Genomic DNA, 20,437 nt, shown 5'->3' with positions numbered 1-20,437 from the left:
ATACAGAATTACACACACTCACACACAGACACACCCACAATCACACATTCACACAAATTCACACAGTCTCACTCACACTCACAGTCACACTCACACTCAACACTGCAGCGTGCTCTTCGGCCACCGTCCCCTTCCTGTCTTTGTGAGCTCACGGCTGGGTCCCTGCTCGCTCCCTCTGTTGTCACAACCTTGATGCTCATCCCAGTGGCCCTGCACCCACTTCCCTGTCACCTCGGCACTGGGGGGTGGAGCTTCCCATCACAGACGTGACCCGCGCACCCTGTCAGTCTTCACTGGACCCAAGCCAGGTTCTCCCCCGCCCCAGAGTTCATGGCCCCTCGAGGTGGCCACCTTGAACACCGCGGCACGTGCTTCTCATGGCAGAGCCGCGGCTCCAGATGGAAAGCAGCTGAGTCCTGTGCAAGGATGCACGTGGCCGTGACACAAGCACTTCTGTGCCAGGCCCCACATGGCCGTGACACACGCACCCCCGTGCCATGCCCCACATGGCCGTGACACACGCACCCCCGTGCCATGCCCCACATGGCTGTGACACACGCACTTCCGTGCCATGCCCCACATGGCCATGACACACACACCCCCGTGCCATGCCCCACATGGCCGTGACACACGCACCCCCGTGCCATGCCCCACATGGCCGTGACACACGCACCCCCGTGCCATGCCCCACATGGCCGTGACACAAGCGTCCTGGGCCAGGCCCCACATGGCCGTGACACCCCAGGGCCCTCTTCTTGGTGGCCAGCCAGTCTCAGCCGAGTATGTTGGGGGCCAAGACGTGCCGGTGCTGTTTCCCTTGGGCCAGGTGAATCAGCAAATCCTTAGGGTAGGGAGGGAGAAACGCAGGGGGTTTGTGAGGAGAGGGGCGGTGCCAACCAGAATCCACGAGGGACAGACAGACAGACAGACAGGACAGGTTTCCCCACAGCCTGTAGCAGGGAAGCTCAGCCCCCAGGGCAGCAAAGAGACCAGGCTGGGCCTCTCCGGGAACAAGGCCCTGCCTAGAATAGTGAAACAAATCCAAAGTAATGAACATTCCAGGACTTCGATTTAGCTCAGAGGGGTGTGTGTGTTTGTATGTGTATTTCTCCCAAAGCCATATTATTTTTAAATTCTTTCTATTTTCCTATATTGTATGAAAGGCAGTAGGACAGAGACAGAGAGCTGTCCCCCCCACCCAGATGGCCACAACAGCTGGAGATCAGCCCTGTCCAAGCCAGGAGCTCAGAACTCCATCCGGGTCTCCCGTGTGGGCGGCAGTGACCCGAGCCCTGGGCCATGGCGGCTGCCTCCCGGGGGCACGTTAGCAGGGGCTGGATCAGGATGCAGCCGGAGCGGGAAGCCAGGAGCTCAGGTGTGGGGTGGAGACCCCAGCACCGTCTTAACCCCGCAGACCACACCCACCCCCAACACCACTCCTCCCTCGGGTGGACCTCAGACACAGAGTGGCCATGGCGACTTTGGACGCATCCATGCCCCTGGCTTACGAGGAGGCTCCATCCCGGCAGGCAGCTCCACTCCAAGTTAGAACGCGGGAAGGTGAGGATGCGCTCAGTACCCCCCGCCCAGCACCACAGGGCTCTTGGTGTCTGCCCTGGTGAGCACGGGACCCCGAGGAGCCGGGTTCCCGGGCACTGTGAGCACAGGAGGAAGCCGGCCCGAGAGAAGATGGAACTCCAGATGGGACAGTGTCCTGAGCGTGCAGGGCTCTGCTCCATCCTAGCGATGGAAACTCGCTGTGGGTCAGCTCCGTCTGCCCAGATGTGGGATCTCCGCCGTGGTTAACAGCAGACAGCCAGCGCCTTTCTGGGCACAGAGAAATCTGAACCAAAAACAGTATTGGATCCCGCCTGGTTTGTACTGTGAAATAGGAAATGTTCCCGTTCCGGTCTAGGAGACGCTGGCCTGCTTCGTACGAAAACAAAATGAAAGGAGAAGAGGACTGGGGACAGCGACAGCCCCAGGGTGGGCTGACGTGGTCAGTGGCGTTAAATCCATTCCCTTGCTGTGCAGCCATCACCACATCTGTCCCAGGAGCTTCTTCTCCTCCCAACCAGGAAAACTCAGCACCCAGGACCCCAACCCCATCCTCCCCAGGTCACCGTCCCTCCCCCTTCCCCGGGATCTGACTGCACTGCACATGTCATGGGGGCAGAGTCACAGATTCCTCATTCCCTTAGCCTGTTGTCTGAGATCATACGTGTTGAAGCATGTTTCAAACTTCCTTTATTTATTTATGTATTTGAGAGGCAGATGCAGAGAAAGCCACACACACACACACACACACACACAGAGAGAGAGAGAGAGAGAGAGAGAGAGCTGTGCTGATCTGAAGCCAGGAGCCAGGAGCTTCCTCCGCGTCTCCTACACAGGTCAGGGACAAAGCTCTTGGGCCATCCTGCACTGCTTTCCCAGGCCCAGCACAAAGATGGATCAGAAGAGGAGCAGCCGGGACGTGAACCGGCGCCCATGATGGATGCCGGCACCACAGGTGGAGGCTGAGCCTGCCACAGCACAGCGCTGCCCCTGGTAGGGTCTTGAGCTGGAACATAATGCTGTGGCCCTGACCACACCCGTACCCGGGCGTATCCAGGAGGGGCCAGGGAGACCGGAGACTCAGCTGTCAACAAGGCAACTCTGGGTAACAGGGCGCTGAGGTCCAAGTGGGGATGGGAGAGAGGGGTTGGAGCTGAAGCTTGGGGTGGGGTGGGGCAGGACCAGTGGGGATTGTCGGGTGAAGTAGGGGTGGGGGTGGAGCAGCAGGGGTGGGAGGGTCTCCAGGGAGAGACTGACAGTGCCATCCCTGTGTCTGTGGCTCTGAGCTCCCGTCCTCCTGTCAGTGCTGAGCTGAGACGGAGGGGGCTCCGCACCTACAGGGCGGACAGGAGCCTGGGATCAGAGTCGGGCACGTTAGCTCCCAACCCCAGGCAGGGCAGGGCAGGGGAGGGCGGGGCAGGCAGGGCAGGCAGGGCAGCAGGGCAGGCAGAGCAGCAGGGCGGTTCACCTGGAGTAGTAGATCCAGGTGAGGCCGTAGGTGAGGAGGAAGCCAGCCCCCATGAGGGAGCCCCTGATGAGGGTGAGGACCAGGGGCCAGGAGCCCTCCTGCTTCTCGGGCTCACACGTGCAGACAGAGGGACTTGCTGGGGAAAGGGAGAGGCTGAGGGTCCGCCCCTGGCCCCGGCCCCTCCCACCCCGCCCTGACACTCACTCTGCACAGAGAGGCTCAAGGAGAGGTGTTGGGAGCCCAGCTCGTGCTGAGCCCAGCAGGTGAATTCTCCTGTGTCGGCAGCCTCTACGTTGGGCAGCTCCAGGACTGCAGACGCCGAGCCCCGGGGGGGACTCGCGGCGTTGCCCTTCCTGGACCAGCTCAGCAGGGCAGCGGGGTTGCTGTCGGCCATGCACACCAGGCGCAGGGACTGGCCCCTGAGGACAGGCAGTGAGGTGCCATTGCTCAGGGTCCTTGGGGCTGCAAGAGAGAAGTGGAGAGAGCAGGGCTGGGGAGCAGAAGTGGCTCCTGCCACTGAACCACAGGAGAGGAGGGGCAGTGTGAAGAGGAGGAGTAGGAGGAAGAGAAGGAGGAGGAGGAGGAGGAGGAGGAGGAGGAGGAGGAGGAGGAGGAGGAGGAGGAGGGAGGCCTGCAGGCTGAGCCCAGGATGCCTGGACTTAACTCTGCTGGCCTGTGCTCTGGCGATGGCTGGGATGGGCTGGACGCTGAAGCCAGGGGCGCTCAGCAGGTTTGAAATGAGATAAAGCAGGGCAGGGGAGGGCGAGGAGGGGAGGAAGCAGCTGAACCTCCGGCTGCCTCTTGCAATGCAGGACCATGGTGAGCAGCTGGGTGGGGCAGGGAGGGAGGGAGGGGCTCCTGCAGGGTTCCCAGTACAGCCCAGAGAGCAGAGGGTTTCTCTACCTGTGCTGTTTCCCAGGAAGACCCTGATGGTGAAGTTCTGCAGAGCATCTGCCGGGGGGATAGGGCCCTGCTTCAGAGGTGAGGGTGGGCGCGGCGTGGACCCGGGAGGAACCCAAGGAAGAACTGGGGTCTGCTGACCCACGCCACACCCGCACTCCCAGGCTCAGATCCACACGGAAGCTTTGGTAGGTTAGCGTTGTCTCTGTCTCCTACACACATGCACACGGTCACACATATGCACACATGCATACATGCACACACTCTCACACCCACACACATGCACATACTCACACACATGCACACAGACATGTACACACTCACACACACTCACACACATGCACACATTCCACTCCCACCACCCTTGGGGGCCCAGCCGTCCCCCCACCCAGCACTCACAGGAGACATTGAGCTGGACGGTTCTCTCCGTGGTCACCCGAGCTCCTTGGAGGTTCACCCGACAGGTGAGGCTGGTGCCATGGTCCTGGGGCCTCGGCGTGAAGGTGAGCAGTGGGGAGCGCAGTGTCCCGGGGTCCTGAGAGCCAAGGGCCTGCCCTGCCCAGGAGAAGGAGAGCCGACTCCCCCCGGGGCAGGAGCCCGGCAGGCTGCAGGTCAGCTGTGTGGGGCGGCCGGACTCCAGGGGCGCTGGGAGGTGGATGTGAGGCTTCTTGGTCAGGGCTGGGCAGAGAGGCAGGTGCTGGGGCCCCGGAGTGGTGGGACCAGGGCGACCCTGAGAGAGACCCGGGCTTGGGGCCCTAGGCTGGGTCCTGCCCCCACACCCCTTCTCAGCCACCCAGCCCACCCTGTCCCTGACCTACTACGGGGTGGCCACGTCCCCGTGCTCTCCCGGGGCCCCCACATACCTGTCACACGCACATTCAGCTTCCTTTCAGTGTAGCTGTATCTGACATCGTCTCCTGTCCTCACGTGGAAGAAGTACCACCCTGTGTCCCCCCTCCTGGCGTCTCTGATGCTCAGGGAACAGTTGGGAGTCCTGAGGTCACTGGAGACGTGGAATCGGCCCTGGGCCTCCGTCTTCACTGGCCGTTGTGGATGGTTTGTGGCCACAGGAGCATCATTGTAAATGTTGTCCCCATCCCGGAACCAGAAGATGTAGACTCGGCCGGAGGAAACCCGGGAGGGCGTGGGGTGGGAGAAGGAGCAGGGCACGGAGACGCACAGCCCCTCCTGCACCGTCACCGACTGCTGCACCTGGAGCTCGTACCCTGGAGCCTCCTGCAGGGACCCTGGGCAGGGGGACACAGAGGCTCAGCCACAGCCCGGCCCCACCTGTGCCTCCCCCTCCCCCAGCCACTCACCCCCCCACAGCAGGGGCAGCAGCAGCAGGGGCAGCATGGAGTCGCGGTCCAGGACCCACTGTGGGCAGAAATGCCTGGAGCGTGGTGTGGCCCAGGCAGCTGGACAGGAAGCCAGGGGCTGAGCTAGAGCTGTGGCTCCACCAAAGGGCAACTTGGTCAGAGCACTCACCTCGCCATCTCGGTGCTTGGGCCAGCCTCCTCTGTTGGCAGCAGACTCCTCACAGCCTAGTCTGATGGCGGCAGACTCCTCATAGTCTCGTCCAATGGCGGCAGACTCCACACATCCTAGTCTGATGGCAGCAGACTCCTCACATCCTAGTCTGATGACGGAAGACTCCTCACAGCCTAGTCCGATGGCGGCAGACTCCTCATAGTCTAGTCCAATGGTGGCAGACTCCACACATCCTAGTCTGATGACGGAAGACTCCTCACAGCCGAGTCCGAAGGTGGCAGACTCCTCACATCCCAGTTCGATGGTGGCAGACTCCTCACAGCCTAGTCTGATGGTGGCAGACTCCTCACAGCCTAGTCTGATGGTGGCAGACTCCTCATAGCCTAGTCCGAAGGTGGCAGACTCCTCACAGCCTAGTCCGATGGTGGCAGAATCCTCATTGGGTTTAGTGAGCGCCCCCTCCTTGTTGTCAGCTCTTACTCTTTTCATCCTCCCATGCCCCCTCCCACCCCCACTACACACACTCACACCCACACATGCAGACTCACAATAAGACACTCACACATATTCACATAGTAACACACAGATACACTCACTCCCATACTACACCCTCAGACACATTTACACACACACACTCACACTCACAGACCCTCACACACTCACAGACCCTCACACACTCACACACACACACTCACACACTGCACTGTGCTCTTCGGCCACCGTCCCCTTCCTGTCTTTGGGAGCTCACGGCTGGGTCCCTGCTCGCTTCCTCTGTTGTCACAACCTTGATGCTCATCCCAGTGGCCCTGCACCCACTTCCCTGTCACCTCGGCACTGGGGGGTGGAGCTTCCCATCACAGACGTGACCCGCGCACCCTGTCAGTCTTCATTGGCCCCAGCCAGGGTCTCCCGCACCCCAGGGTTCATGGCCCCTCGAGGCGGCCACCTTGAACACCGCGGCACGTGCTTCTCATGGCAGAGCCGCGGCTCCGGATGGAAAGCGCTGAGCCCCCGCGCCAGGCCCCCGTGGCTGTGACACAGCAGGGCCCTCCTCTGGGTGGGCCAGCCAGGCTCAGGCGTGTGTGTTGGGGGCCAAGACCTCCTGGCGCTATTTCCCTTGGGCCTGGTGAATAAGCAAATCCTTAGGGTAGGGAGGGAGAAACACAGAGGGTGGGTGGGGAGAGGGGCGGTGGCAACCAGAAGCCACGAGGGACAGACAGACAGACAGACAGGACAGGTTTCCCCACAGCCTGTAGCAGGGAAGCTCAGCCCCCAGGGTAGCAAAGAGGCCAGGCTGGGCCACCCCGGGGCACAAGGCCCTGCCTAGAATAGTGAAAAAAAAATCCAAATAAAGAGCATTCCATGAACGTGGATTTATCTTACAGAGGTGTGTGTGGTTGCATGTGTGTTTCTCCCAAAGCCACATTACTTTTAAATCCTTGTTATTTTCATATCTTGTTTGAAAGGCAGCGGGACAGAGACAGAGAGCTGCCGTGTGCGTGTGCCCCCTCAGATGCCCAACACAGCCAGGAGCTCAGAACTCCATCCGGGTCTCCCGTGTGGGCGGCAGTGACCCGAGCCCTGGGCCATGGCGGCTGCCTCCTGGGGGCACGTCAGCAGGGGCTGGATCAGGATGCAGCCGGAGCGGGAAGCCAGGAGCTCAGGTGTGGGGTGGAGACCCCAGCACCGTCTTAACCCCGCAGACCACACCCACCCCCAACACCACTCCTCCCTCGGGTGGACCTCAGACACAGAGTGGCCTTGGCGACTTTGGACGCATCCATGCCCCTGGCTTACGAGGAGGCTCCATCCCGGCAGGCAGCTCCACTCCAAGTTAGAACGCGGGAAGGTGAGGATGCGCTCAGTACCCCCCGCCCAGCACCACAGGGCTCTTGGTGTCTGCCCTGGTGAGCACGGGACCCCGTGGAGCCGGGTTCCCGGGCACTGTGAGCACAGGAGGAAGCCGGCCCGAGAGAAGACGGAACTCCAGATGGGACAGTGTCCTGAGCGTGCAGGGCTCTACTCCATCCTAGCGATGGAAACTCGCTGTGGGTCAGCTCCGTCTGCCCAGATGTGGGATCTCCGCCGTGGTTAACAGCAGACAGCCAGCGCCTTTCTGGGCACAGAGAAATCTGAACCAAAAACAGGATTGGATCCCGCCTGGTTTGTACTGTGAAATAGGAAATGTTCCCGTTCCGGTCTAGGAGACGCTGGCCTGCTTCGTACGAAAACAAAATGAAAGGAGAAGAGGACTGGGGACAGCGACAGCCCCAGGGTCTGGGTGTTCCTGTGAGCACTGGGGCAGGAGGTCCCTGGCAGGATCTCTCAGGGCTCCCGGGGGACAGGAGTGGCCCAGGCTCTGCAGTCTCTCCCCGCGATGGGGCTTCCGTTGAATGTGAGCCCCAGCTCCCATTTCTGTGTGATTTACTACCAGTGTCTGTAAAATGCTTTACTAAAATTTATGATTTCAGGGACCAGTGTTGTGGCATAGCAGTAAAGCCGTCACCCGGGATGTCTGCATCCTACTTGGGTGCTGGTTCGAGTCCCGGCTGCTCCTCTTTCAATCCAGCTCTCTGGTATGGCTTAGGAAATGTAGCAGAAGATGGTCCAAGTGCTTGGGCCCCTCAGCCATGTGGGAGACCTGGAAGAAGCTGCTGACTCCTGGTTTCAGCCTGACCCAGCCCTGGCTATTTCTAGGTAGTGAACCAGCGGTTGGAAGACCTCTCTCTCTCTCTCTCTCTCTCTCTCTCTCTCTCTGTCTCTCATTTTTAAAAAAGATTGATTTATCCATTTGAAAGTCCAAGTTAAACAGAGAGAGAAGGATAGGCAGAGAGAGAGAGAGAGAGAGAGAGAGAGAGAGAGAGAGGTCTTCCACCCGCTGGTTCACACCCCAAATGTCTGCAATGGCCAGAGCTGCGCTGATCTGAAGCCAGGAGCCAGGAGCTTCCTCCGGGTCTCCCACGAAGGGGCAGGGCTCCAAGCACTTGGGCCATCTTCTGCTGCTCTCTCAGGTCATAGCAGAGAGCTGACCCGAGGTGAAGCAGCCTGGTCTTGACCCAGCGCCCACATTGGCTGCCGGCTTGCAGGGGACGGCTTCTCCCACTACGCCACAGTGCCGGCCCCTAAATAATAAATCTCAAACTCTTTTATCATTTCAGGCATCCTGCAGGACGTGGTCAGTGGCGTTAAATCCATTCCCTTGTTGTGCAGCCATCACCACATCTGTCCCAGGAGCTTCTTCTCCTCCCAACCAGGAAAACTCAGCACCCAGGACCCCAACCCCATCCTCCCCAGGTCACCGTCCCTCCCTCTTCCCCGGGGTCTGACTGCACTGCACATGTCATGCGGGCAGAGTCACAGATTCCTCATTCCCTTAGCCTGTTGTCTTAGATCATACGTGTTGAAGCATGTTTCAAACTTCCTTTATTTATTTATGTATGTTTTGAGAGACATAGTTATATACTGACACACACACACACACACGCAGAAAGAGAGAGAAAGAGAGAGAGAGGAGAACGAGAGAGACACACACAGAAAGGTCTTCCATCTGTTGGTTCTCTCCCAAAATGGCCGAAACGGGCAGAGCTGAGTTGATCTGAAGCCAGGAGCCAGGAGCTTTCTCCGCGTCTCCTACGCAGGTGCAGAGACAAAGCTCTTGGGCCATCCTGCACTGCTTTCCCAGGCCCAGCACAAAGATGGATCAGAAGAGGAGCAGCCGGGACGTGAGCCGGCGCCCATGATGGATGCCGGCACCACAGCTGGAGGCTGAGCCTGCCACAGCACAGCGCTGCCCCTGGTAGGGTCTTGAGCTGGAACATAATGCTGTGGCCCTGACCACACCGTGTACCCGGGGGTATCCAGGAGGGGCCAGGGAGACCAGAGACTCAGCTGTCAACAAGGCAACTCTGGGTAATGGGGCGCTGAGGTCCAAGTGGGGAGGGGAGAGGGGTGGGAGCTGAAGCTTGGGGTGGGGTGGGGCAGGACCAGTGGGGATTGTCGGGTGAAGTAGGGGTGGGGGTGGAGCAGCAGGGGTGGGAGGGTCTCCAGGGAGAGACTGACAGTGCCGTCCCTGTGTCTGTGGCTCTGAGCTCCCATCCTCCTGTCAGTGCTGAGCTGAGACGGAGGGGGCTCCGCACCTACAGGGCGGACAGGAGCCTGGGATCAGAGTCGGGCACGTTAGCTCCCAACCCCAGGCAGGCAGGGCAGGGCAGGGGAGGGCGGGGCAGGCAGGGCAGCAGGGCAGGCAGGGCGGTTCACCTGGAGTAGTAGATCCAGGTGAGGCCATAGGTGAGGAGGAAGCCAGCCCCCATGAGGGAGCCCCTGATGAGGGTGAGGACCAGGGGCCAGGAGCCCTCCTGCTTCTCGGGCTCACACGTGCAGGCAGAGGGACTTGCTGGGGAAAGGGAGAGGCTGAGGGTCCGCCCCTGGCCCCGGCCCCTCCCACCCCGCCCTGACACTCACTCTGCACAGAGAGGCTCAAGGAGAGGTGTTGGGAGCCCAGCTCGTGCTGAGCCCAGCAGGTGAATTCTCCTGCGTCGGCAGCCCCCACCTTGGGCAGCTCCAGGACCGCAGACGCCGAGCCCCGGGGGGGACTCGCAGCGTTGCCCTTCCTGGACCAGCTCAGCAGGGCAGCGGGGTTGCTGTCGGCCACGCACACCAGGCGCAGGGACTGGCCCCTGAGGACAGGCAGTGAGGTGCCATTGCTCAGGGTCCTTGGGGCTGCGAGAGAGAAGTGGAGAGAGCAGGGCTGGGGAGCAGAAGTGGCTCCTGCCATTGAACCACAGGAGAGGAGGGGCAGTGAGAGGAGGAGGAGGAGGAGGAGGAGGAGGAGGAGGAGGAGGAGGAGGAGGAGGGAGGCCTGCAGGCTGAGCCCAGGGTGCCTGGACTTAACTCTGCTGGCCTGTGCTCTGGCAATGGCTGGGATGGGCTGGACGCTGAAGCCAGGGGCGCTCAGCAGGTTTGAAATGAGATAAAGCAGGGCAGGGGAGGGCGAGGAGGGGAGGAAGCAGCTGAACCTCCGGCTGCCTCTGCCAATGCAGGACCATGGTGAGCGGCTGGGTGGGGCAGGGAGGGAGGGAGGGGCTCCTGCAGGGGCCCCAGCACAGCCCAGAGAGCAGAGGGTTTCTCTACCTGTGCTGTTCCCAGGAAGACCCTGACGGTGAAGTTCTGCAGAGCATCTGCTGGGGGGATAGGGCCCTGCTTCAGAGGTGAGGGTGGGCGGGGCGTGGACCCGGGAGGAACCCAAGGAAGAACTGGGGTCTGCTGACCCACACCACCCCCGCACTCCCCAGGCTCAGATCCACACGGAAGCTTTGGTAGGTTAGCGTTGTCTCTGTCTCCTACACACATGCACACGGTCACACATATGCACACATGCATACCTGCACACACTCTCACACCCACAAACAAGCACCAACACACACATGCACACACATGCACACACACATGTACACACTCACACACACTCACACACATGCACACACATGTACACACTCACACACATGCACATACTCACACACATGCACACATTCCACTCTCACCGCCCTTGGGGGCCCAGCCGTCCCCCCGTCCCAGCACTCACAGGAGACATTGAGCTGGATGGTTCTCTCCATGGTCACCCGAGCTCCTTGGAGGTTCACCCGACAGGTGAGGCTGGTGCCATGGTCCTGGGGCCTCGGCGTGAAGGTGAGCAGTGGGGAGCGCAGTGTCCCGGGGTCCCGAGAGCCAAGGGCCTCCCCAGCCCAGGAGAAGGAGAGCGGTCTCCCCCTGGGGCAGGAGCCCGGCAGGCTGCAGGTCAGCTGTGTGGGGCGGCCGGACTCCAGGGGCGCCGGGAGGTGGACGTGAGGCTTCTCGGTCAGGGCTGGGCAGAGAGGCAGGTATGGGGCTCCGGAGTGGTGGGACCAGGGCGACCCTGAGAGAGACCCGGGCTTGGGGCCCTAGGCTTGGTCCTGCCCCCACACCCCTTCTCAGCAGCCCAGCCCACCCTGTCCCTGACCTACTATGGGGTGGCCACGTCCCCGTGCTCTCCCGGGGCCCCTGTCATACCTGTCACACGCACATTCAGCTTCGTTTCAGTGTAGCTGTATCTGACATCGTCTCCTGTCCTCACGTGGAAGAAGTACCACCCTGTGTCCCCCCTGCTGGCGTCTCTGATGCTCAGGGAACAGTTGGGAGTCCTGAGGTCACTGGAGACGTGGAATCGGCCCTGGGCCTCCGTCTTCACTGGCCGTTGTGGATGGTTTGTGGCCACAGGAGCATCATTGTAAATGTTGTCCCCATCCCGGAACCAGAAGATGTAGACTCGGCCGGAGGAAACCCGGGAGGGCGTGGGGTGGGAGAAGGAGCAGGGCACGGAGACACACAGCCCCTCCTGCACCATCACCGACTGCTGCACCTGGAGCTCGTACCCTGGAGCCTCCTGCAGGGACCCTGTGCAGGGGGACACAGAGGCTCAGCCACAGCCCGGCCCCACCTGTGCCTCCCCCTCCCCCAGCCACTCACCCCCCCACAGCAGGGACAGTAGCAGCAGGGGCAGCATGGAGTCGCGGTCCAGCACCCACTGTGGGCAGAAATGCCTGGAGCGTGGTGTGGCCCAGGCAGCTGGACAGGAAGCCAGGGGCTGAGCTAGAGCTGTGGCGTCACCAAAGGGGAACTTGGTCAGAGCACTCACCTCGCCATCTCGGTGCCTGGGCCAGCCTCGTATGTTGGGAGCAGACTCCTCACAGCCTAGTCTGATGGCGGCAGACTCCTCATAGTCTCGTCCAATGGCGGCAGACTCCACACATCCTAGTCTGATGGCAGCAGACTCCTCACATCCTAGTCTGATGACGGAAGACTCCTCACAGCCTAGTCCGATGGCGGCAGACTCCTCATAGTCTAGTCCAATGGTGGCAGACTCCACACATCCTAGTCTGATGACGGAAGACTCCTCACAGCCGAGTCCGAAGGTGGCAGACTCCTCACATCCCAGTTCGATGGTGGCAGACTCCTCACAGCCTAGTCTGATGGTGGCAGACTCCTCACAGCCTAGTCTGATGGTGGCAGACTCCTCACAGGCTAGTCCGATGGCGACAGAATCCTCACAGCCTAGTCCGAAGGTGGCAGACTCTTCACATCCTAGTCCGAAGGTGGCAGACTCCGCACAGCCTAGTCCGATGGCAGCAGACTCCTCATAGCCTAGTCCGATGGCGGCAGACTCCTCACAGCCTAGTCCGATGGCGGCGGACTCCTCACAGCCTAGTCCGATGGTGGCAGACTCCTCACAGCCTAGTCCAATGGCAGCAGACTCCTCACAGCCTAGTCCGATGGCGGCAGACTCCTCACAGCCTAGTCCGATGGCGGCAGACTCCTCACAGCCTAGTCCAATGGCAGCAGAATCCTCACAGCCTAATCCGAAGGTGGCAGACTCCTCACAGGCTAGTCCGATGGTGGCAGACTCCTCACAGCCTAGTCCGATGGCGGAGGACTCCGCACAGCCTAGTCCGATGGCGGCAGACTCCTCACAGCCTAGTCCGATGGCGGCAGAATCCTCATTGGGTTTAGTGAGCGCCCCCTCCTTGTTGTCAGCTCTTACTCTTTTCATCCTCCCATGCCCCCTCCCACCCCCACTACACACACTCACACCCACACATGCAGACTCACAATAAGACACTCACACATATTCACATACTAACACACAGATACACTCACTCCCATACTCACACCCTCAGACACATTCACACACACACACTCACACTCTCACACACTCACAGACCCTCAAACACTCACACACACTCATAGACCCTCACACACTCACACACACACACACTCACAGACCCTCACACATTCACAGACCCTCACACACTCACACACTCACACTCAACACTGCACCGTGCTCTTCGGCCACCGTCCCCTTCCTGTCTTTGGGAGCTCACGGCTGGGTCCCTGCTCGCTCCCTCTGTTGTCACAACCTTGATGCTCATCCCAGTGGCCCTGCACCCACTTCCCTGTCACCTCGGCACTGGGGGGTGGAGCTTCCCATCACAGGTGACCCGCGCACCCTGTCAGTCTTCACTGGCCCCAGCCAGGGTCTCCCGCACCCCAGGGTTCATGGCCCCTCGAGGCGGCCACCTTGAACACCGCAGATGTGCTTCTCATGGCAGAGCCGCGGCTCCAGATGGAAAGTAGCTGAGCCCCCGTGCCAGGCCCCCGTGGCTGTGACACAGCAGGGCCCTCCTCTGGGTGGGCCAGCCAGTCTCAGGCGTGTGTGTTGGGGGCCAAGACCTCCTGGTGCTATTTCCCTTGGGCCAGGTGAATAAGCAAATCCTTAGGGTAGGGAGGGAGAAACGCAGGGGGTGGGTGAGGAGAGGGGTGGTGGCAACCAGAAGCCACAAGGGACAGACAGACAGACAGGACAGGTTTCCCCACAGCCTGTAGCAGGGAAGCTCAGCCCCCAGGGTAGCAAAGAGGCCAGGCTGGGCCACCCCGGGGCACAAGGCCCCACCTAATAAAAGTGAAAAAAAATCCAAATAAAGAGCATTCCATGAACGTGGATTTATCTTACAGAGGTGTGTGTGGTTGTATGTGTGTTTCTCCCAAAGCCATATTACTTTTAAATCCTTGTTATTTTCATATCTTGTTTGAAAGGCAGCGGGACAGAGAGAGAGAGCTGCCGTGTGTGTGTGCCCCCTCAGATGCTCTCCATAGCCAGGAGCTCAGAACTCCATCTGGGTCTCCCGTGTGGGCGGCAGTGACCCGAGCCCTGGGCCATCGCGGCTGCCTCCCGGGGGCACGTTAGCAGGGGCTGGATCAGGATGCAGCCGGAGCGGGAAGCCAGGAGCTCAGGTGTGGGGTGGAGACCCCAGCACCGTCTTAACCTCGCAGACCACACCCACCCCCAACACCACTCCTCCCTCAGGTGGACCTCAGACACAGAGTGGCCATGGCGACTTTGGACGCATCCATGCCCCTGGCTTACGAGGAGGCTCCATCCCGGCAGGCAGCTCCACTCCAAGTTAGAACGCGGGAAGGTGAGGATGCGCTCAGTGCCCCCGCCCAGCGCCACAGGGCTCTTGGTGTCTGCCCTGGTGAGCACGGGACCCCGTGGAGCCGGGTTCCCGGGCACTGTGAGCACAGGAGGAAGCCGGCCCGAGAGAAGACGGAACTCCAGCTGGGACAGTGTCCTGAGCGTGCAGGGCTCTACTCCACCCTAGCGATGGAAACTCGCTGTGGGTCAGCTCCGTCTGCCCAGATGTGGGATCTCCGCCGTGGTTAACACCAGACAGCCAGCGCCTTTCTGGGCACAGAGAAATCTGAACCAAAACCAGTATTGGATCCCGCCTGGTATGTACTGTGAAATAGGAAATGTTCCCGTTCCGGTCTAGGAGACGCTGGCCTGCTTCGTACGAAAACAAAATGAAAGGAGAAGAGGACTGGGGACAGCGACAGCCCCAGGGTGGGCTGACGTGGTCAGTGGCGTTAAATCCATTCCCTTGCTGTGCAGCCATCACCACATCTGTCCCAGGAGCTTCTTCTCCTCCCAACCAGGAAAACTCAGCACCCAGGACCCCAACCCCATCCTCCCCAGGTCACCGTCCCTCCCTCTTCCCCGGGGTCTGACTGCACTGCACATGTCATGCGGGCAGAGTCACAGATTCCTCATTCCCTTAGCCTGTGTCCTTAGATCATACGTGTTGAAGCATGTTTCAAACTTCCTTTATTTATTTATGTATTTGAGAGGCAGATACAGAGAAAGCCACACACACACACACACACACACAGAGAGAGAGAGAGAGAGAGAGAGAGAGAGAGAGAGAGCTGCGCTGATCTGAAGCCAGGAGCCAGGAGCTTCCTCCGCGTCTCCTACACAGGTCAGGGACAAAGCTCTTGGGCTATCCTGCACTGCTTTCCGAGGCCCAGCACAAAGATGGATCAGAAGAGGAGCAGCCGGGACGTGAACCGGCGCCCATGATGGATGCCGGCACCACAGGTGGAGGCTGAGCCTGCCACAGCACAGCGCTGCCCCTGGTAGGGTCTTGAGCTGGAACATAATGCTGTGGCCCTGACCACACCGTGTACCCGGGGGTATCCAGGAGGGGCCAGGGAGACCGGAGACTCAGCTGTCAACAAGGCAACTCTGGGTAACTGGGCGCTGAGGTCCAAGTGGGGAGGGGAGAGGGGTGGGAGCTGAAGCTTGGGGTGGGGTGGGGCAGGACCAGTGGGGATTGTCGGGTGAAGTAGGGGTGGGGGTGGAGCAGCAGGGGTGGGAGGGTCTCCAGGGAGAAACTGACAGTGCCATCCCTGTGTCTGTGGCTCTGAGCTCCCGTCCTCCTGTCAGTGCTGAGCTGAGACGGAGGGGGCTCCGCACCTACAGGACGGACAGGAGCCTGGGATCAGAGTCGGCCACGTTAGCTCCCAACCCCAGGCAGGCAGGGCAGGGGAGGGCGGGGCAGGCAGATCAGGCAGGGCAGGCAGGGCAGCCGGGCGGTTCACCTGGAGTAGTAGATCCAGGTGAGGCCATAGGTGAGGAGGAAGCCAGCCCCCATGAGGAAGCCCCTGATGAGGGTGAGGACCAGGGGCCAGGAGCCCTCCTGCTTCTCGGGCTCACACGTGCAGGCAGAGGGACTTGCTGGGGAAAGGGAGAGGCTGAGGGTCTGCCCCCGGCCCCGGCCCCTCCCACCCCGCCCTGACACTCACTCTGCACAGAGAGGCTCAAGGAGAGGTGTTGGGAGCCCAGCTCGTGCTGAGCCCAGCAGGTGAATTCTCCTGTGTCAGCAGTCCCTACGTTGGGCAGCTCCAGGATCGCAGACGCCGAGCCCCGGGGGAGACTCGTGGCGTTGCCCTTCCTGGACCAGCTCAGCAGGGCAGCGGGGTTGCTGTCGGCCACGCACACCAGGCGCAGGGACTGGCCCCTGAGGACAGGCAGTGAGGTGCCATTGCTCAGGGTCCTTGGGGCTACAAGAGAGAAGTGGAGAGAGCAGGGCTGGGGAGCAGAAGTGGCTCCTGCCACTGAACCACAGGAGAGGAGGGGCAGTGAGAGGAGGAGGAGGAGGAGGAGGAGGAGGAGGAGGAGGAGGAGGAGGAGAGAGGCCTGCAGGCTGAGCCCAGGGTGCCTGGACTTAACTCTGCTGGCCTGTGCTCTGGCGATGGCTGGGATGGGCTGGACGCTGAAGCCAGGGGCGCTCAGCAGGTTTGAAATGAGATCTGCAGGGCAGGGGAGGGCGAGGAGGGGAGGAAGCAGCTGAACCTCCGGCTGCCTCTGCCAATGCAGGACCATGGTGAGCGGCTGGGTGGGGCAGGGAGGGAGGGAGGGGCTCCTGCAGGGGCCCTAGCACAGCCCAGAGAGCAGAGGGTTTCTCTACCTGTGCTGTTTCCCAGGAAGACCCTGATGGTGAAGTTCTGCAGACCATCTGCCGGGGGGATAGGGCCCTGCTTCAGAGGTGAGGGTGGGCGGGGCGTGGACCCGGGAGGAACCCAAGGAAGAACTGGGGTCTGCCGACCCACGCCACACCCGCAAACCCCCCGGCTCAGATCCACACGGAAGCTTGGTAGGTTAGCGTTGTCTCTGTCTCCTACACACATGCACACGGTCACACATATGCACACATGCATACCTGCACACACTCTCACACCCACAAACAAGCACCAACACACACATGCACACACACATGTACACACATGCACACAGACATGTACACACTCACACACACTCACACACATGCACACACCCCACTCCCACCATCCTTGGGAGCCCAGCCGTTCCCCCCGCCCCAGCACTCACAGGAGACATTGAACTGGACGGTTCTCTCCGTGGTCACCCGAGCTCCTTGGAGGTTCACCCGACAGGTGAGGCTGGTGCCATGGTCCTGGGGCCTCGGCGTGAAGGTGAGCAGTGGGGAGCGCAGCGTCCCAGGGTCCTGAGAGCCAAGGGCCTCCCCAGCCCATGAGAAGGAGAGCGGTCTCCCCCCGGGGCAGGAGCCCGGCAGGCTGCAGGTCAGCTGTGTGGGGCGGCCGGACTCCAGGGGTGCCGGGAGGTGGACGTGAGGCTTCTCGGTTAGGGCTGGGCAGAGAGGCAGGTGCTGGGGCCCCAGGGTGGGGGTCCAGGGTGACCCTGAGAGCGACCCGGGCCTCGGGCCCAAGGCTGGGTCCTGCCCCCACATCCCTTCTAAGCAGACCAACCCACCCTGTCCCTGACCTACTATGGGGTGGCCACATCCCCATCCTCTCCCAGGGTCCCTGCCATACCTGTCACACGCACATTCAGCTTCCTTTCAGGGTAGTTGTATTTGACATTGTGTCCTGTCTCTACGCGGAAGAAGTACCACCCTGTGTCCCCCCTCCTGGCGTCTCTGATGCTCAGGGAACAGTTGGGAGTCCTGAGGTCGCTGGAGACGTGGAATCGGCCCTGGGCCTCCGTCTTCACTGGCCGTCGTGGATCGTTTGTGGCCACAGGTTCATCATCGTAAATGTTGTCCCCATCCCGGAACCAGAAGATGTAGACTGGGCTGGAGGAACCCCAGGAGGGCGTGGGGTAGGAGAAGGAGCAGGGCACGGAGACACACAGCCCCTCCTGCACCGTCACCGACTGCTGCACCTGGAGCTCGTACCCTGGAGGCTCCTGCAGGGACCCTGTGCAGGGGGACAGAGAGGCTCAGCCACAGCCCGGTTCCCACCTGTGCCTCCCCCTCCCCCGGCCACTCACCCCCCCACAGCAGGGGCAGCAGCAGCAGGGGCAGCATAGAGTCGCGGTCCAGGACCCACTGAGGGAAGGAAGTGCCCGGAATGTGGGGTGCGGCCAAGGCAGCTCGACAGGAAACCAGGGTCTGAGCAAGAGCTGTGGCCTCCACCAAAGGGGAACTGGGCCCCACGTGGGACAGCGAGTGAGGCGGGGGTCATCTGACTCCAGCCGTCCTCCCACCCCCAGAGACACTGCAGGTGGAGATTCGGGGTCCCTGGGGCGGGAGAAGCCAGGTCATGTTCAGATCAGAGTGACGTCCCCAAGGGGAGGACACAGGTGGGAGGAGACACGAGGGCCAGTCCCGGGACGGGGGCGAGGGGGCAGCTCCATGGCCCCCATCCAGGGAGGAGCCCGAGCGCTGGGAAGAAGCCGGACCTTGGAGTCCTGAGCAGCAGTCCCAGCTGGCTGGAAGCAGGGCGTCTGCAGCCTGAGTGTCATGGAGGTGAGGGCCTCTGTCCTCGGTGACCGGGGCCAGCGCACGGCCCACGTGGGTCCTTGTGGCCCGGGGGTCCTGTGTGCCAGCCGTGAAGCTCAGACCCACTCGGGATGGGCTGCCCCAAGGGAGGCGTTACCCCACCCAGCGGGGTTCCCCAAGGTGACCGGAACCAGCGGCCACCGTGGAGCTCTGTCCTTAGGGCCCAACCTCGTGGAGTCCACGGAGTGTGCCGGGAAATCCCATGATCCGGCTTCTCCTTTGTAAGAGAGACTTCAGAACGTCTTCCCCAGTGTGACGACGGGCAGACAAAGGCTACGTCTTCCCCTGGTGACTGAGCAGTCAAGGTCAACCATCAGGGATAAAGGCCGTGGCCATCACCCACCCGCAGACCTCGGCCGTGGGTGTCTGCAGACATCGCGTTAGGAAACCGTCCTCCTGGGCAGGGCCGGCCAGGGAGGTCAGCGCAGGTGTGGAGCAAGGCAGCAGGGTCGCCGTGCAGGGAGACCGCGGAGTCAGCACACAGCGCCCACACCGCGTTCCCGGCTGTCTCCTCTCCCCACTCCTCAGCATCCGGGGTTTAGGGCCTGATGTGCTGTGCCTTCTCCTGCCCGGAGTCTGTGGGCGCAGCTGCAGTGTGGGCTCCTAGGGGTGACAGTGACGTCAGCGCTCTCACCTGTGCCCTCAGCTCTTTGGGGCCAGCCTAGTGCGATGGCGGTGGAATCTAACAGCCCAGTCTGATGGCGGAGGAGTCCTCACAGCCCAGTCCGATGGTAACAGACTCCTCATGGCCCAGTCTGATGGCGGCAGACTCCTCACAGCCCAGTCTGATGGCGGAGGAGTCCTCACGGCCCAGTCTGATGGCTGCAGGCTCCTCACAGCCTAGTCCGATGGTGGCAAACTCCTCACAGCCCAGTCCGATGCAGCAGACTCCTCACGGCCCAGTCCGATGGCGGCAATTCCTCACAGCCTAGTCCAAAGGTGGCAGACTCCTCAGGGCCCAGTCTGATGGCGGCAGACTCCTCACAGCCTAGTCCGATGGCGGCAGACTCCTCACAGCCCAGTTTGATGGCTGCAGGCTCCTAGAGCCTAGTCCGATGGCGGCAACTCCTCAGTGGGTTTATAGAGCGCCCCCTCCTGGATGTCAGCTCTTACTCTTTTCATCCTCCTACACCCCCTCCCCACCCCCACTACACACACTCACACCCACATACAGAATTACACACACTCTCACACAGACACACCCACAGTCACACATTCACACAAATGCACACACTCAGTCTCACACACACTCACAGACCCTCACACACTCACACAGTCACACTCACACTCAACACTGCACCGTGCTCTTCGGCCACCGTCCCCTTCCTGTCTTTGGGAGCTCACGGCTGGGTCCCTGCTCGCTCCCTCTGTTGTCACAACCTTGATGCTCATCCCAGCGGCCCTGCACCCACTTCCCCATCACCTCGGCACTGTGGGGTGGGGTTTCCCATCACAGACGTGACCTGCGCACCCTGTCAGTCTTCACTGGACCCAGCCAGGGTCTCCCCCGCCCCAGGGTTCATGGCCCCTCGAGGCGGCCACCTTGAACACCGCGGCGCGTGCTTCTCATGGCAGAGCTGCGGCTCCGGATGGAAAGCAGCTGAGCCCCCGTGCCAGGCCCCTGTGGCTGTGACACCCCAGGGCCGTCCTCTGGCTGGGCCTGCCAGGCTCAGGCATGTGTGTTGGGGGCCAAGACCTCCTGGCGCTATTTCCCTTGGGCCAGGTGAATAAGCAAATCCTTAGGGTAGGGAGGGAGAAACGCAGGGGGTGGGTGAGGAGAGGGGCGGTGGCAACCAGAAGCCACAAGGGACAGACAGACAGACAGGACAGG

The 20,437-nt window shown here is 61.3% G+C and overlaps 3 protein-coding genes across 3 annotated transcripts; all 3 read right to left on the bottom strand.

Moving 5' to 3' along the window:
* Positions 1–2,828: 2,828 nt before the first annotated feature.
* LOC133748468 (sialic acid-binding Ig-like lectin 14) lies at positions 2,829–5,281 on the bottom strand. The gene is made up of 7 exons (XM_062177263.1): positions 5,245–5,281; positions 4,789–5,172; positions 4,325–4,603; positions 3,926–3,976; positions 3,230–3,490; positions 3,026–3,161; positions 2,829–2,891 (listed from the first exon to the last, which is right to left on the bottom strand). The coding sequence occupies exons 1-7, from the start codon at positions 5,279–5,281 to the stop codon at positions 2,858–2,860; spliced, it is 1,182 nt and encodes a 393-aa protein (XP_062033247.1). The 3' UTR covers positions 2,829–2,857.
* Positions 5,282–9,518: 4,237 nt separating this feature from the next.
* On the bottom strand, positions 9,519–11,954 carry LOC133747565 (sialic acid-binding Ig-like lectin 14). The gene is made up of 6 exons (XM_062175895.1): positions 11,918–11,954; positions 11,462–11,845; positions 10,998–11,276; positions 9,878–10,135; positions 9,674–9,809; positions 9,519–9,552 (listed from the first exon to the last, which is right to left on the bottom strand). The coding sequence occupies exons 1-6, from the start codon at positions 11,952–11,954 to the stop codon at positions 9,519–9,521; spliced, it is 1,128 nt and encodes a 375-aa protein (XP_062031879.1).
* Positions 11,955–15,882: 3,928 nt separating this feature from the next.
* Positions 15,883–18,982, bottom strand: LOC133747564 (sialic acid-binding Ig-like lectin 14). The gene is made up of 7 exons (XM_062175894.1): positions 18,950–18,982; positions 18,067–18,153; positions 17,639–18,011; positions 17,175–17,453; positions 16,756–16,803; positions 16,091–16,348; positions 15,883–16,022 (listed from the first exon to the last, which is right to left on the bottom strand). Exons 1-7 carry the CDS (start codon positions 18,980–18,982, stop codon positions 15,883–15,885), a joined length of 1,218 nt encoding a protein of 405 aa, XP_062031878.1.
* Between the last annotated feature and the right edge of the window lie 1,455 nt (positions 18,983–20,437).

Source organism: Lepus europaeus, chromosome 19 (assembly GCF_033115175.1).
Source record: "Lepus europaeus isolate LE1 chromosome 19, mLepTim1.pri, whole genome shotgun sequence".
Classification (NCBI taxonomy): domain Eukaryota; kingdom Metazoa; phylum Chordata; class Mammalia; order Lagomorpha; family Leporidae; genus Lepus; species Lepus europaeus.
This window is presented reverse-complemented; position numbering and strand designations above follow the sequence as displayed.